At 41.1% G+C, this 17,469-nt stretch overlaps 1 protein-coding gene across 1 annotated transcript; it reads left to right on the top strand.

Annotated features, from left to right (window-relative positions):
* The first annotated feature begins 372 nt into the window (after positions 1-372).
* CMTM6 (CKLF like MARVEL transmembrane domain containing 6) lies at positions 373-7,210 on the top strand. Its single transcript, XM_031058897.1, has 4 exons — positions 373-552; positions 4,785-4,961; positions 5,940-6,035; positions 7,045-7,210. The coding sequence occupies exons 1-4, from the start codon at positions 373-375 to the stop codon at positions 7,198-7,200; spliced, it is 609 nt and encodes a 202-aa protein (XP_030914757.1). The 3' UTR covers positions 7,201-7,210.
* Positions 7,211-17,469: the final 10,259 nt, after the last annotated feature.

The following is a 17,469-nucleotide window of genomic DNA, read 5'->3' as shown; positions in this document are numbered from 1 at the left end:
ATCGCGCCCCGGAGCCGGGCAGAGACTCACAGTCCGCCGGGGCTGGGCCCGGCGGGGCGGGGGTGCCCCAGTCTGGGATGGAAACGAGCGTGTTGTGGTGACCTTCGGCTTTAGGACGGTCCCCTACCGCTTAAAAATTAAACTCCTTGGTGAACCAGGGCAGGCGGAGGAGATGGCCGCACATAGGCTTCGAGAGAGTGGATTCTGCCTGTCGGAAAGGGCTCCGCCGGGAAGGTGTCCTGACTTAGGGCGTGGCATGGAGTCACTAAAGTTCTGCAGACCTGTAACTCAGGTGGAAAGGCTGGCGTGGTGCCTTACAATGTTGGTTCAAAGTGGTTTATGGTGGGGAAGTGTTGGGAGTGTTCCTTCCTCATGCCCGAGCTGCAGGAGTGGGTGCCGACCCCGGCTGGTGCCGCCGGCGTCGTGCGCCCGAGGCTCGGTGCTGCAGCCGCCGTGCTCCAGCTGCCGGCTGGCCTTAAACGCCGCCCGCCCTGGCTAAAATCAGAGGGAAACCTCGCAGGAAATGGAGCGGCTTCTTCTGAGGGCCGGATTGTACAAAAACAGGAGGAAGAAGCCTTTGGTTCAACTTCACCATAGGGCAGTAGAACTGCGAAGGGCATTGCTGGGTCATGAGCTCCAGACCTTCCTCTCTTGCTGCTCCTGTAGCCCATTCTAAGCCTGTCAGTCTGGGCTGTCCATGATAAAATTAAGGAGCTATTTCTCCCGTGATTTGTGGTAAAAAATTGCACCAGAAACCCGTAATCATGGTGGCCTATTGCATGACACATCACTTCATGTCAGGCAGCCCTGGGCTCACCAGGAAATAAAAGGCTTATTTTCTGCCTTTTATACGTATTGTTGCTCCTGAATCAAGCAGTTGGGCTCCTGCTGCAAGGTCCTGTTCAGTGTTTGGTGATGGCTCTTCCAAAATGTACCAGTGTGACTGCTGATAAGGATGTGAGGAGCATCACTCTTATGTACTAGCAGGGAATGAGTGAAACCCGTGGTGGTAAAGGGCAGCTGACTGCAAATGTGTGTCAGCCTACATTTTGCAGCCAACACAGTGGCATTTTACTCAGATGTGTCATGCTTACTGGAATTATAGGTGATTTCCAACCCTTTCTCGTTACTTCACCATTGCAGAAAACAGGACGTTTGGGTTTTAAGCTTCATCTCACACACAGTCAAAACTCTCAACCAGAAATGTAATATTCTTTAGTGTTTGTAAAGTGGTAACACTGCCGAAAATAAAGTTTTCTAAGAGTGTTTAAAACAAAAATCACACCCAAGAATGCTTTAAATAAATATAATGGAACATAAACTTTTCATTCATCTACTGGAGATTATTAAAGCAAGATCTGCTGGGTTCTGTTCCCTAACAAGCAGAATGTTTATATAAATAGGTTCATTGACTAAAATAGAATAAGTGATTATGTAGGCAAATCTACTGATGTACCAAAGCTTTAAACTGTTTAATTATTTAAAATGCTTTCTAAGTAGAAAAAAAGAAAATTTATCATTATCCTAGACAGGATAGATAGCTGCTTGACATGTTCTTAAATAAGCAACAGCTTATACCTTGAACCCATTAGTCAGTGAGAGGAAAAAGAAAATGGAGTTATAGTTGTTCACCCTCCTAATTTCCAACATTTTTCCCTCCTTTTTTGTAACCTTTATCAGAATGCAGAGATCTTGAGGTCTGGGTCAAAACACTTTAAACAAGCCCCGGAAAGTCCTGAAGGTGGAAGCCTCGGTCTCTGCAGTTAAAAGGTTCCTGTTCTGGGACAGAGTTGATTTTGGAAATGTCAGTGATGGCCATTACCTTTTGGCTTTGTGTTACAGCAGTGGTTGTTACTGGGATTTTGCCCTGATAATTGCTGGGGTGGACTGCTAAACAGGGTGTTGCAAACAGAGCCCTGTGGGCTCTGTTCGTTGTAGAGGTGATCAAGGGTTTTATAAAACACTCGGAAATCACCTGCAGAAAACTGGCTTCTAGACCTAAGAAATACTTTTCTTCAGATGAATAATGGCATGCTCTGTAACCTTAGCCAGTTCTTTTGAGCAAATGAAACAAGGAAAATGTCACTGCTAAAAGTCACAAATGTGAGTGCCCAAAGGATGCTGTGAGGCATGTTATTGCACAGGTTTCTAGGATGTTGTTGTTTTGTTTGTGGTTTTCCATTTTGGTTTGTTTGTTTGTTTGTTTGTTTTGTTTTTAATAGGTGGAATGTTTTTGTTAGTCCATGTCTGGTTCAAATTCAGCACAAAGGTAAATGGCACAATGTGTATTGTGCCAAGATTGAGGTAGAAACTAATTCTTACCTAAAGCAGGACAAATTGTCATCAACTATTGTTTAACTTGAGTCAAAATGGCCTGGCTGGAAAGGAAAATTGTAATTCAGGCTTAAAAATCAGCTCCTTTTTGAGCTGTTATTGTTCTGTAGTAGCCTGAATTGTGCAAACTTAATAGAGAATTAATATGTGCACCTACCTGAAGAAGATTTTGTACAGAGAATCTCAGTACCTCCCAGATGCCAAGCATCTTCACAGGATTGCTGGCAAGTTCATTGATCTGCTCTATTTTTGTAGCAATTCATTTGTTAAATTCTTTTGTAGCAATTCACTTGTTAAATCTTCTTTATGAAATTGACATTTGTTTAGAAACTTCCAACAGTAATGTCAGGGTCAATGAATAATTTTTTGCTGGTAAGAGACAGACGAAGATGTTTAATTTCTCGTGTATATACAGACAGGACTAATAACAAAATTTTAAAAATGCAAAACAAGTGCTTCTCCAACAATGCTTTTGGTGTTGAAAACTTTTATTTTTTGGTGGCAGTAGGACAACAGAGGAATACCTTTTTTCCTGAAAGTGGTATCAAAGTTAAGAAATCCAAGCAGAGCTCTCTGGCATCTTATAAATGTGCTGCTGATACATTAACTTAATCAAAGCACTTACTCAAAGTTCTTCAAGCCATCTTTTTTTAAATTGATGTACTCTATTTTATTACTCAGCTTATTAATAAAAAAATTGAATATCGACTTGGACAAGTCCCACACAGGATTGTACTTGGTAAATCTCAGTTATTTGACACTGAACCCTTTATAAATGCTCTTTGAGTGGGATTTTTTTCAACTTGTACACTCAGTAGAGAAGCTTTTTTCAGCTATGTAGATAATATTATGGTTATCTGGACATGTACTTTCTTTTAAGGACAGGTTTATTTTCTTTCTGTTTTGTTTCAGCCCAAGTAAAAGTGATGACTTTCTGTTTCCAGTGCTTATAAAAAGAGATAAGTTTTCATGTACAGTGCTATCTCACAACTGACCTTGTGAAAAATGTGAAATTGAAAGTCATTGGATGCAGCTATAAGCCCATGTTTAGAAATGGAAAAAAAAAACACAACAAAAAAACCCCAAAAAACCCAAACCATAAAAACTGGAAAGTCAGAGTTTAAAACATTCCTGGACTGACATTGTAGTTCACTGTTTTAGGTGCAAGGGCTGCTGAGAAGTTTGTGTTGCCAACCACTGTGGGAGAGAAAGGAAGCATGAGGATTCCTGATAGTTTCCCCTATTGATGTTTCCCAGCTCCCATTCTTTCCCTTTCTGAGCTCCTGTTTACTTTATATTGTTGCATTTCCAAAACGTGGTTCTCTGAAGTGCTCTTCTGAACCTGGCTTAGTAAGGGGAATTTACAATTCCTACTGCTAAATTGTTCTTGTTTTTACTGTGAGAAAACTGAAACCAAAGACTGATGGTTATTTTCCAAGAAAAATTCTGAATCTTAAATTTAGATTTTTTTTTTTAAACAAAGAACTATCAACTTCTTTATTGTCCACATACTCTTATTAAAAATACACATCATTCTCATATCAGTCTCATTTTTATGACCCAGTCTGATTCCTGCTCGTGGTTTCATTTTAATTTGGTGAACTCCTTACTATGAAGATCTGTAAAGCTATGCCAAGTTTATGGGATGAAGGAAATTATACTATTTATGGGATGAAGGAACTAGCAAGAAGTGGCCAAAATAAGTGAACGGTTAAATGAAGCAATATTCTTTCTTGTATGATAAAACAGTAGAAAATCCAGCAGCAGGGATATGGTGACTGTATAGGAAGTAAGTCATGTTCTTTTCTCAAAACACACTGTGGCGGGAAGGTGAAAATAGAGCTCTGCATAGATTAAACATTGTCCAGCATGCTTGAACATAGTGAAAGTTTCAGTTCCTACAAGAGCAGTTGAGCTTCTGTCATTTCTGGGTCACAAGCATGTGAGTGTTGGGTTCATGGACTTTCTCTGAAGTTTTATCAAGTGAGGTAACATCAGCTGGGAACTTTTAGGGAGGTAGCTGAGTGTGTCAGGGCTGTCCAGTTTCCACTGCCCTGAACCCAAATACATTCAGAACCGAGTGCAGCTGTATGTTGTAAGCAGCAGTATTTTGCAGGATGTATGTTCTCCATGCTGCCTCATCTCCTTCAAACTGGCAGTTGCACAAACCCACAAAACAGGAATCTTGTCTGTCTAATCAAGAAGCCTCTGTTTGGCTGTGTGCTCAGCTTACCTGAGCGTACTTTATGGACCACCTTTAACAACCAAGTGTAAACCATGTCATTGTATAATTATTTCTGTCTGTAAGAAAATAGTGTGGAACTTCACCAAACTCTTTGTAGATTGACAGTTTTTGTCACAGCTAGCTTTATTAATCTTTGTATCAGAGATATCTGTTTGTTGAAGATATTAGAGACTTGATCCAACTCAAGCACGTTATTTGTTTGCAGATTTTCTCTTTAGTGGCTGTTGTTTGTGAAGAACTTGTGGAAGAATGCTACAACTGTAGTGCACTTTACTTCTTTGAATTCGTAAGCTGCAGTGCCTTTCTTTTGAGCCTCCTGATTCTGTATATGCATTGCACTGATTTGTATGAATCACTGGGGGAAGATAAAGTGCAGAAACTGGTAAGAAAACTTTTTTTTTGGAAAAACAAACCATTTCTTCTAAGTGCATAAAGTCTGCTGTTGAGTAAAAAGCCTGTGCAAAATAAGTCGAGTAAAAAGCCTATGCAAAATAAATCTCCTTTTCTTCTCCATATAAAGGGTAGATTAAAGTATCTTATAGTTTAAAAATGAGCCAACTTTGAGAGTTTATATTGACATATTTGTCAAAGCTGGCTACCTGCAGGATTTTAGGACTTGTGTGGAAAAGTCTTTCCACATTAATGCTGCTAATACTACAGCATAGCCATTGCAGATCTGTACGCGTGTGAAATACAGTTTACCACCAGCATGATGCTTGCAATTTAAAAAAAAATTTAAAAAGTTTACCCTGTCTATTTTCCTACTGGGTGTAGACTACTTCCTTTTTGGCAATAATCATAGCTCATTACAGTTACAGTTTATGGCTTCATGCTTCAGATGATCCAGCAGTGGGGGAAAGTAGCTCTGTAAAGTCAGTAGGAACGTTGTTCCATCTCACAAGTGTCCCTTCCTAGGTGCCTTCAGAGCAAACAGTGGTGTCTTTATGTGAGGATACAGATAAGGGAGTGTAGCAAAAGGTTTGAATGAGCACATTACTTACAGTTTTGTGGTTTCTTAAGTGTTTTATATACGGAATAAAGCTACCATGGTTGTCCTGAGCTTGAATTTGATGGTGGAAAAAAGGTTAGATGAAATTAATTAAATACTTTAAAAATACAAAAAAAAAAAAAAAAGGCAGACTCCTTTAAATAGATGATAATGCTGTTTAAATAGCTGATAATGTTGAATGTCATTTGGAATTTAGTTGTAAAATGTATTTTCTGAAGCTTCCACTAGCATCAAAGTATCAAAACATAAATTCACAGGTAGGTTAACTCAGCTGTTGTTATGATGTTCGTTCTTTTTAGGTAACCTATCCACAGTTAAATTATATATATATATATTTATATATATTTGCAGAATTTTTGGGCTGTGCCAGTCATAGGTGTCTGTTTTCTGTCATCATCAGTACTGCTTTCTGCAACCTGCAATGAGCCTGAAGAATATGCTGCATGTGTAAGTCTTAAAATGGCAAGATTTACTTTGTATTTATCTGGTATATTATTTTCTCTGCCCGCTAAACTTCACTCAATTTGCAGAGAAGAAACTGGGCAGGGAATAGAGCTCAGTGCATTGTGATGTTTCAGGAGGAATTAGCTATTTCACATCTTCCAGAAACTTACCATAGGAAATCCAAAGAGCTGGCATTCCTCAGGGTTGCTGGAAAGTTGATGTGGAAAAGAAAGCAAGATAATTCTGTTCCATGGCAACATTGGCTATTAGAGATACACACTTCTGTACAGTCATCTTATGTGATGTAGATCTATTTAGACCTAATAGTTTGAGCATAAATTAGGTGTCAGCTTTGCTTTTTTGAAAAAATAAAAATAAATAAAAAATAAATAATAAATAAAAACTACTGTGATTTAATACTTATTAATGTCAAATTACTTTGGTCCAAACCAGTTGTGTAAAATTTAGGTAGAGTTAGAATAATGCATATGTTTCTTTCCTTGTTTGATAAAAGCTGCCTTCTCTTTACCACCTCTCATCTTGCCATGACTGGTAACAAATTGTCATTCACAAATTGTCATTCAATTCTCCCTTACTGACCCAGGCTCTGCAGATCTTGTCTTCCTTCATCTTCTGTGTGTTATTCTTCATTTACTCTCATCAATCAGCAGCCCTCTCTTGGATAAATAGTCTGCTATATGCTACTTGAATAACTGATTTTGGCAATGCAACTAATATACTTTTGCTATTAAAAGTTGATTAGAACACAGTATAAGGTTCACACTTGATTAAAAGAATGACAACTGTAAAAACTTCCACAGTGAATGTGCTAGAATTATGATTTCTGATCTGTGTCTAATTTAAATGAAACTATTGATTTAAGGAGGACTATAATCTTAATATTATAAGTGTTATTAATGTATATAAAATGGTACAGTGAATCTTTCCAAACAGTGTTAGAATAAATACTGCTTATGCATTTTAAAATCACATATTTCTGTCCTTTTCACAGGTATTTGGATTTTTTGCATCTTGTGCATTTGCAGCTGAATTTGTTGTAGAGCTCTGTCTCAGACTAAAACAAAAATGGAACAGGGATGGACGCCCTGAAAAGCCTCGTAACACTCGGAGTGCCACAGAAAATCAGCCATTGAATAAACAAAGATAACTTCCTGAAATGGTTTCTTTTTTCTTTGTTGTTTTTTTTTTTCTTTGGTTTTTTTTTTTAACTGGAGCAAACTAAAATGAACTTTCAGTGCACTGTAGGTTGCAACTTCTGTTTCTTTCTTCTAGTCAATTTTGTACACATTGCTCATCACAAATTTTTATGGATTCTTGGTCAGGTAATGGCATCTTGGGCATCATGTTCTAAGGTACCTGGTCCTGCCACCTGCTCGGATGACAGGTACTAAAAATCCTTGGGTCTGAACAGAGTAACTTCAGAACAGTAATGTGCAGATTTGATTTTAACAGAGATGACTAATAAAGGTTAATGTCTGAGGCATAAATTCTGACCTATAACCTGAAGATATTTCCTGGTTACATGGACCAGATGTTTCTATTGCGAGTTAAAAATTAGCACAGCAGAATTCATTTTTGTACTTCCTGGTGAAACTGAATGCAAAAGGGATACCTAACTGGAATTTACAGGAATGTTTATCCTTAAGTAAGGGGTTTTGAGTTGTTTTTTACTAGTTCTGTGTCTCAGTTCTGTCTATGGAGATCAGTTTAATGTTATAGTGACTGTAGGGAGTTTATGGGGAAGGTAATGTAAATGGTATATCGAGAGACAGTTTTGCACCCCATGATTGTCAAAGTTTGGACTTGTATGCCAGAATCTTCTTTCAGATGGTTTCAAAAGCTGTAACATTTGCAGGAAGAAACTTGAAAAGCCAGCAGTGGGAGGAGTAAGATAAAGAATAAGTATTTTATATGAAGCAACCCCAGAAACAGCAATCTGAATATCAATGGAAAAAACCTTAGAGCATGTTGGTTCTACCCTGGTGAATATTACTTGCAAGGTTAATGCCATATGCAGCTTGTTTATGTATAGATAATGCTAAATTTTGCCAGAATGGTTTTAAACCTCACCATTTTCTGTGTTTATAGATATGGCAGTAGCTTGAGACTCCTTGCTGCTGACTAGCTCAGTTGGTAAACAGGTAAATAAACACTTGTCCCCTTGATCTGTTTTGCAAGCAGCAATCTGTAGGACTGCTAGGAAAACTACTGATGGGACACGTATTGGACAAGTGACAGATGTGTCAGACCAGATGTTGATGGCTGTAAAAGAAGTGAAGTGCTGAAAAAGCATTTTTCTGATGTCTGAGGTAAAAGCAAGACTGCTATGCCTCTCTTAAGAGGAAAGCTTTCAAAAGCAGAGCAAATTACTGTAAGCCAGGAGATGTCCCAAAATAGCAAAGCAAATAAGAAAAACTTGATTGAGTGCTTGAGTCTTTTGCTGTGTCTCCCAGGGGTTAACTGCATTTCACCGGTATCCCAACCTGGTGTGTTCCCGGTCCTGTAACCTATTGTGGCAGCATTGAGACCAAGCCCTCCAGAAACCGCCTGAGCTGTATTTAGGAAAGGAAGAGGAAGCTGTTTTAAGACAAAGGACTGTAGTAGCAAGTCAAAATTGTTTTTTTCCCATTGCTGCCACTTTCTGATGACTGTGATTTTGTGATGTTCTTTCTCTCTATGGCCTGAGACTTAAGCCTAACACTACACTTTGCTTGGAGGATGCCAGATTTTTCTGGGTGGTGTGAAGTACCAAATTAAAGCCACAGCTTGGTTTTAGAACTATGCATAGAAGAGATACTTTCCTTCATAGAATTTTCTGTGTTGTAAAGGAGAAATGCTCTGGACTGGCTTTTTTTTTCCTTGTATTTATTAGTGTCTGTTTGCACTAAAATCTGATTTCAGTCAGTTATTGCTCTAGCTGTCTCTGATAACTGGGTAGATTAGAGATGTTTGGTTTACAAGCAGTGTTACTGGTGATACAAAATATCCATAATGAAAAATATCTCCTCTATGATCTGCAGTGTCTTACTCTGGGGACCATGCCCATATAAGTAACATTCCAACAGTCTTGTTTTGGTTTCTTTTTATTGCCTAAAGTCCTGCTTTTCCCCCACCAAAATATCTATAGTCTTTAAATCGTCATCTGTAATTGGTAGCTGTAAATATAGTGTAAGAGCAACACTGTGCTGCTAAGTATTTATTAAGCAAAGCAGCACCGTGAAAGGACTTTTATCCTGAGGTAATTTCTCCTGTTATTTTTCTCAGCCTGAAGATAACTTAATGGAAGTCTAGTTTTTGGCTGTTTTTTTTCTATAGGCTTTTCCCCACCTAAGTGATGTGTTACTGATGTCCATTCTTGGAGATACAGATAGGGATCTGTAAAGTCATCTCCTGGCCTTGGCAGTTTACCTGGCCGTAGTCTGTCACATAGTAGTTAAATCCTAGGAGCAAGTCACAGAATGGTTACAGGTTTAAGGCAGTTGCCTAAAATATTGCTTCCAAACCAGTTGTTGTCTAACATGCATGATAGTGCTGTTAATCCTTGCACCTTGTAAGATGTTTTTGCTCTGTTTTAAAATAGTTGAGAAGCAGATTTGCATGTGTGTGTGTGTGCTGTTTTCTGCTTCTGTGAGGTTATTTTTTTAACTGCTTTTTCAGCTTCCTATATCCTAGCTTTCCTTATCACTCCTAGGTCCTCTGCCCTCCCAGTCTAGGTGGGGGAGAGGCTTCATTGTTGCAGTGACTGAGCAGACTTGTCTGCAGTCTTGACATGCCCCTTTGATGCCTCTGGTGTCAGGTGCTGGCTTTAAATGTCTGTCTCTTAATTAGACTGATCCTAGGGAATGCTGTTGGAGCTGGATTAAATGTCTGGTTCTGCAGGAGCTCTGTGTGTATGCTGGATGCTTCTTACTCCTCATGCTCTGTCAGCAAAGCCTTTTGCTTGTTTCCCAGCCTGCTTCTGATGAAATCAGCCAATCTTATTTAAACCACCTATTTAAATTGCTTCCATTAAGGTGGCTGATTTTGGCTTACACAGATTAAGGATTGTTCAGGAGAGTGATAGGAGCTCTGGTAGAAGTGCTGTTAGATACAACTGCCTCAAATTTCTTCTGTTGGCAAAGTGAACATCTCTGTACATCATAACTGGTAGTAAAGACTGTTGGAAAGAAGCAGCTGGCCCAGTACTTCTATCTGGGGATTGTCTTCTCCATTCTTCACCACAGTGCTTGGCAGTGGCGTTGGAGCCTGCTTGGACACTCAGCTTTGGTGTTTTCCAGCTGAATCTGTCAAGATTAAGGCTCTGCAACCACTTTCAAGACTTTTTTGTAGTGCCTTGAGAATCAGTGGAGAGGATTTTTCAGGATACGTGAGGACTTGTCCAGTAGCTGGACTGTGAACTGCTCTGAAGATCTGTACTGGGCATTGCATAGATTGTGAATGTTAATTTTTGTGTTTGATGTTTAGCTCACGTTAAAATCACAGTGCTGCCAGTGCCCTTTGGTTCTGAGTATGGGAAGGAATTGTGCCTTACTGCTTGTACCCTGTGCTTGAAAAGAGCAGGGAAGGGTTGTGGTCTGTTACAGGTGAGTTCTATCTTTGCACCTTCCAACCTGAAAGAGCAGTGAATGATCTCCCACAATTCTCAGAGCTCAGCACAAGATGGTTTTGTATAATGGCTGTCGTGGTGATCCTTGGTCAAATTTGTGCAATAAACTACCAAGCTTTCTACATGGAAGGGAAGTTCTTAGTGAAAATTTTCAAAGGTTCTATAAAATTGTAGCAAAGAAAGATGCTGATAGTGCCTTCAAGATGAAAATTCATCTTTGTTTTAGTCTATTGCTGTAAACATAAGCAGCTCTCTGGATATTAGATTTTATGCTGGACAGAGCTATATGTCACTTTTAATACCATTAAGAATTTAAGTGATTTTTTCATTATTATCAAAGCGAGATGATAATACATTAATCTTATATATATAAAGCGAGAATTTTGTAGTTTCCAGTGTTGCCTTGAATTTCCATCTAAATAATTTTTAAATGCCTATTTTGTTATCATTCTAAACCTGTGATCTTTTTTAACACATTATGTTTTCTTGATCTAAGGAAATAAAATATTTTGTAATAATTTTTTAAAATAAAGGTTTAGTAAATAAGTGTGTCTTGTTTTTGCTGCTATAATTTGGTGTTGCTATGTACTTTTCCCAAAACCAGCCATAGGAAATAACATCATTCTTTTGTTCCTGGTTGGGAGGAAAGAGCTTGCATTGTGTTTGCCTGTTCCTGGGGAAGAGGGTCCAACTGGCTGGATATTCTCACTAGAAGTTCCCAGGAGAAAAAGGTCTGATAAAGTCAGTATTGCCCCGACCACGGGGTCCAGCCTAAGTAGTTTGCAGTAGCTTTTACATGTGGTCTGTAAGTTCCTATGAGAAGCATAATCAGGTGCTGCTTCCTATTGTCTTGATTCCATGGAACTGAAATAATAAAGGGGCAGACTTGCTAAAGGAAGGAGCACAACCTAGCAAAAGGTGTTGAGAGCAAATAATTCTGGTGTAGAAAAATGCGGGTCACTGACTTCCTTGGTTGAGGGAGAGCTGCCTGATCTTTAAAAAATTGTTTAGCTGATTGTCAGTGGTAAGGGGTGAGGAAAAGGAAGCAAACCTGCATGTTTTGCTTTTTGGCAGGGGAGCACTTTTTTGTTTCATAATCCTACAGATTACTTATTACCTGGTGGTCATCTTGTCCGCAGGAGGAGAATGACACTTCCTTCATCGTTGGCACAGAAACTGGAATGCCACAGTATGCTTTTCTTTATTTTGTAACATGAAAAGATGAGATCATTTTAAAGATGAAATTGTCTCTTTGATGAAGTTGCCAGAGATGAGTGTAATCGTAAGGACTCAAAAGGCAAAAAGGTCTCAAATGTTTTTAATTACCTAGATGCAAGGAAACAATCAAGACAAAATGTTGTATATGTCAGTGGTGGGTTTTACACCATGAGAAAATAACTCAGAAATATTAGATTTAGTAATTTGAAGCTTGACCGCACAGTTTAAATCATGTTATTGCTAGAATCATAACAACCCTCTTCTCAGGAGCCTAATCCAGGCTGGTTCACTGTAAATGACAGAATGTAGTGCAGCAGCAGGGTAGAATATGGGCTGGTAGCACGCAGCTTTCCTTTGTGAGTGTACAGGCACCACCTGGTCACTGTCTGTGCATCCCTCGGCCCAGGCACAGATGTGTTTCCTTGCTTTGGGATGGCTTTTCTCCTTACAGGGAGGAGCAGGACCAGCCACCTGCTCTCTCACACAGCTGCGGTCTTGCAGGATCCAAGCGAGGGTCGCTGCTTGGCTGGGCTTTGGGCGTGGCTGCCCCTTGGATTGGGAATGGCTGTTTTTAGCTCGCGGAAGGAAGCACAGGGAAGGGCAGAAATGTGTTTTGCCTTGTTCCTGCCGTCTGCACAGGAACCTGCCGAGAAGCTGCAGGAGGGAAGGTTGTCCACAAGAGGGCAGAGATGATCCTGGGATTGAAATTACTTGGTCTGAAGGACTCCGTCCTCTTCCCACCTGTATTTCCAGTGGGATTGAAGCCCACATGTCCCTCTATAAATTGAACTGTGCGTTTTAGGGATACTCTTTCCATTAATTTTCTTATTTCTCGATATGTAGCTTGAAGTATTTTTGGCAATATAATCTCATCAGTATTGTGCTAGGGAAATACTTTGCCTGAGCGGTTTGAAAGGATTTTACTTGCATTACTTGTGTTTTGTAACTGCCAATAAATGTTTTTAAAAACACAAGTCTAGCTTCAGCTGCATGACAGCACCTACACTTGAAACACTGCACTGCAGTCTTGGGGAACTTTGTGGTCTGTACTATGCTGTGGTTTTCAATGAAAGGTCTGTGGATCACAGGTGGGAGAGGAATGGAGTGGGGCGTACCTGTGCATTTCCTGGACTCTTAAGTTAAATGAGGGAAGCTTATTATCCAAAAATGCAAATTATGCATGCTGGAAAAAAAATCAGGGCCCACAAACAGAAATGTTGGCAAGCATAGCTGTAAAGCGTGCCAGATGGGACTTCTTGCAGTTCCAGTCCTCTCCAGGCATCCCAGTGAAACTTGCTTTGGCCAGCCCACGTGCCCTGATCACTTACTCAGTTTGTTTCTTATGACCTATTATCTCTTGGCTGAATTATTGGTGGGAAAATAAACCAGACTTGGCTGTTTTGAAGTTAGCAAGTCCTGAGGTGAGAGTCAGGCTTCATGAGGAGGTGACAGCACAAACACATTCTTCTGCAGTACGATGCATGCACAGCCAGATGGGGACAGCAAATCCCCACTCAGGTATGCGCTGCCTGATGTGCTGCACAGAGACAGGCACTGTCCTGCAGTGCTAAACTGGGACTGTATGTCAGAGCTCTCTTTTTAGTCCTTACTTGGACTTACAGGAAGCATAACATGGGAAGACAAAAAGGATGACAACTTTTCTGTGACCATATGCTCTATCCTTGCTTAGAGAATGGTGCAATGTTGCTCAAAATAATGCAAGCCTGTCTGCACTACAGGCCTCCTTTTAGCTACTTCCTTTGTACCAGCTGTTCCTCTCCTAGAAATATCAGCGCAGACAAGATTCTGAAATCCCTGCTCACGTTGAGGTCTAGGTGAGGAAGGGACAGTTACTTAATTGTTCTGTGATCTCTGCACTCCACTAACCAAAGGTGTGGAGCTGCTATCCTGATGTGAGCAGAAAGCCATCCTCAGCAAGGAGGACAGACTCATCATCTCTATTTTCATTTACACCCATTTTCAGTCTCCTTTCCCTGCCTGCTCAGTTTCAAATGCTTCAGAGCACTGAGTTTTGATACTCACATTGCTAAAGCCCTGCTTCCCATTCCTGTACCTCAAACCTAAACTAAACCTCCCTATCAGTGCAACTCATAGCAACAAGAGCTTTGGCTAAATCTCTGCCTGCTAGTTTCTCAAAACAGCTGGGATAAAGAGGCTGTGGAGGCCTTTCTGAGAGGGTACAATACAGCTCTAGAAACAACTGGCTCATTAATGTAAGCCTGTTTTCTGCCTCATCGTCCTTTTGCTCAGAAAGGCTTGTTTTATGAATGAACCAATGTTGTCCTTGACTTGATACAGTTTTGGAGTTTTTTTAATTGTAAACGCTTGTTTCTGGCAATTGTGCATCTCATTTGAGGGTAACAAGGGCATAATTATTCAGCTCTCATGCATCACAAACTGCTGAGCATGAGGTATTAATGGAGTGCTTTGCTGCCACCATAGCTTAATAGCTACAGCTGCAGCATTGTGCTCTTGTTTGGCAGGGGTTCATGGAAAAGGGGGATGCAGATCATTAAGCTTTATGTTAAGAGTGATTTACAGATGTAGCAATAACAGTAGACTATGCTAGACAGACAAAGCACTTCTGGTGGAAAAGGAGCTGTTACACCAGCAGAGCTGTAATTCATACTAGTGGTAGTACAAAGCCCCCAGCACCAGTCCACCTCATATAACCCCCAATAATCATAATAAAGGAAAGTTGTGTTAGTGTAATAGTGTGTATGTGTATGTGTGCTGGCAGGGGGAGGAGGGGAGTCATACCCTACCATCACAGCTGGCTTGCAGATGTAATAGAAGGAAGCTGCAAATGGGTGCTTTTGGCTAGCTACAGGATTTGAGGTGGTATCAAACCCCTAGCCTGGTCTCTTTCCATCCACCCAGCTACAGCACCAGCTCTGTTCTGTGCTGAGATACAAGTGCTAGAAGTAAAAGATGAGTGTTATCCTAGCTGCACGTGGGAAGGTAAAAGCAGTGTCTCAGCTTCACCCTGAGATGTTCCAGCTGAGAGGCCAAGTTGCCCTGGTAGCTGGTGGAGGAAGAGGCACATCTAGAGGGTGAATCAGAGGGGAAGGGTAACTCCTGCACTCTGACTTGCTGCTATGATTCACTCTTGAGAAGAGATTCTTCTCTTCCTTTGCACCAGCTGTTCATCAGATGTGCAGGGGAGAGTGGCTGAGTATTAAGGCTAGTCCCATGCAAATGGTCTCCAAGATACACTGTGCTTTTTCCTGGGACAATGATATTTACTCTCTTTGAGCTGTAAAAGTAGTGCAGAAGGAGTGCTGTCTCTAATTTCCTAGTCTGACCTCCCATATGCCCCAGGGTTATATGCCTTGAGTCTACACCTAGGGAGTCTTCTTCCCCACATTCCAGTTCCTTCTTGTTACAATTCCTCCTGCGCCAAGAGGGCTGCCTGTCTGTGTTGCTCTTCCTACACAAGTGCAAACATGTAAGAAAAGAACAAGTGGCTCAGACATACTTAATTTAGCAGTAACTCTCCATTAGTGGCCTGGGGACATTCCCCTCTGTGGGGAGGAATGCCCCACCACCCTGTGTAGCTGCCACAGCATTCACACACACACCAGCTCTGCCTCAAGAGCTGGTGTGCTCTCCTTGTCTTTCTGGGAGCCCCTTCAGCACCCACAGAAACACACAGGTGCTTCCTTCACCCCCCACAGGACTGTTTGTCTACACATACCCACACATGCAAGCACAGAGCACTCAGCCTGCTCCTTTTCTTCTGTGCTATTCCCTCCTTCCCAGGTGCTTGGCTTGCTGCACACTTGCCTGCCTGCCTTTGCATGGCCCCAGCTGTCTGGAGTCCCCTGGGAGAAGGGCTCTGAAGTGACAGATGTGACAGTGCCTCTGTGCACCAGGCAGGGCCGAAATCACTGCAGAGTAACCTGGGGGCTTTGCAGCACCAAGTGTTGGCACCAGGACACCTGGGCACTCCTGGGTTACATCACACTGCAGGCAGGACTTCTTCTCACTGTGAGGATGGCAGGACTGCTGTTCTTTGGCTTGGGCTTTAGAGGTTGCAGTTTATTCCTTTCAAGTGGTTGCTTTGTGTCTTGCTGTTATTCTAGGTCTGCAAACATCTAAAGAGCAATAAATGAAATTTACACAATCTTGGGCACTCTGAATTCAAATCAGTCCAAGCCAGGATTATCAAAAATTAATTTTAATTGAAGCAAATTTATCTATGCCCTAATCCTTTTTTTTTCTGCTTCAAAAGTTCAGGCCTTTATGGCTGGCTAGTGCTCTGAAGGACATACTTCACCCAAATACATGTCTCATCTGAAAGCCAGCGTTTACCCAGTGACAAAGCTGCTTTTGAAAACACTGTTGTGCCTTTCTGTAAGGCTGTAGTTCAGCAATATGGAAAAACCAGGTGCTGCTGGAGGTGGTGTTATGCTCAGGAAGCGATGTAAAAATGTTAATCCAAGGAACAGCACTGTTCTAAGCTGTTCCCTCAGGAAAGGTTGGTAGTGCTGCTACTCTGCAGTGACCCCTGGATTTTAGCTCCCTCATCTGCACTTTCTCTTTGAGCTCTGCCCTCATTCCTCACCATCACCACACAAAAAGCCAAGGTCCCTCACAGCCTCCTTTCATGAGCCCTCCCTATCATACTGCCATCCCCTGCAGCACAGTACAAGCAGCCACAGTCAAATCAGGCCTTTGACTATTCAATGCTGGAATCTTAAAGCCAAGCTTTCACAGCACTAAGCCAGAACAATGCCAAGGATTTTGGTACCTAAATTCTGCTTCCATATAAAACTGAAAGCTCACCTGAAAAACTGAAAGCTGGCAGCCACCTCATCCCTGAGGCAGGTAACTCCTGTGATGCTGCAACTCTTCTAATTATTGTTTTCTTCTTCTTCCCTTATTTGTTTTTTCTTTTTTCCCCCTAACTTTCAATCTTCCCACCTGTGAAGTGCTGTTTCTAGGCATGGCCAGACAGCTTCACTTTCACTATTACTGCAGCTCAGGCAGAGGTTTGGTAAAGGGCAAAAGCAGACAGGTTTTTTTTGTTTTGTTTTGTTGTGGTTTTTTGGGGTTTTTTTGTGGGTTTCTTTTTTTTGTTGTTGGGTTTTTTTAATTGTTTTTGGTTTTTTGTTGGTTTTTGTTGTTGTTGTTGTTGGTTTGGTTTGGTTTGGTTTGGTTTGGTTTTTTTTTTTGCCAACTGCCCCAAGGCAGAGGGACTGGTCCAGGCACGTGATGAGGGCTTGTTTGATCCTTAATAAATTGGCAAATCATTTAGACAGTAGAACAGTGCAGATATGAGATAACAAGAGGATGAATCATCAGTTAATTAGAAATATGGCTTTTTCTTTATTTTGTGCAAGCTCTGGGATGGTGGGAACCCGCTGCTGATGTTGATCAGTCCCTAGTAACAAACACTGATATGTACTTGCCATATTGGCTGTGAGAAACCAGCGTGCTGACCCAGGGCACTAGCTGAGGCTGATGGACTGGGGTCAGGGACAGGCAGAACAGAAATAAACTCTGGAGTAGCCTGCTGTGGGTAATCAGTGACCTCTGGAAAGGACATCATTCTTTTCCTGTTTTCCA

This window comes from Geospiza fortis, unplaced genomic scaffold, assembly GCF_000277835.1.
Source record: "Geospiza fortis unplaced genomic scaffold, GeoFor_1.0 scaffold231, whole genome shotgun sequence".
In the NCBI taxonomy this organism is placed as follows: Eukaryota; Metazoa; Chordata; class Aves; order Passeriformes; family Thraupidae; genus Geospiza; species Geospiza fortis.
The sequence above is the reverse complement of the archived record's forward strand: the minus strand, read 5'-3'. Positions and strand labels throughout refer to the sequence as shown.

Excerpts from the sequence above, each read along its gene's own strand:
- CMTM6 (XM_031058897.1), top strand. The coding sequence starts at position 373 with ATGCCCGAGCTGCAGGAGTGGGTGCCGACCCCGGCTGGTGCCGCCGGC. Across the intron at positions 4,962-5,939 it reads AAGATAAAGTGCAGAAACTG|AATTTTTGGGCTGTGCCAGT; the intron begins GTAAGAAAACTT and ends ATATATTTGCAG. Across the intron at positions 6,036-7,044 it reads CTGAAGAATATGCTGCATGT|GTATTTGGATTTTTTGCATC; the intron begins GTAAGTCTTAAA and ends TCCTTTTCACAG.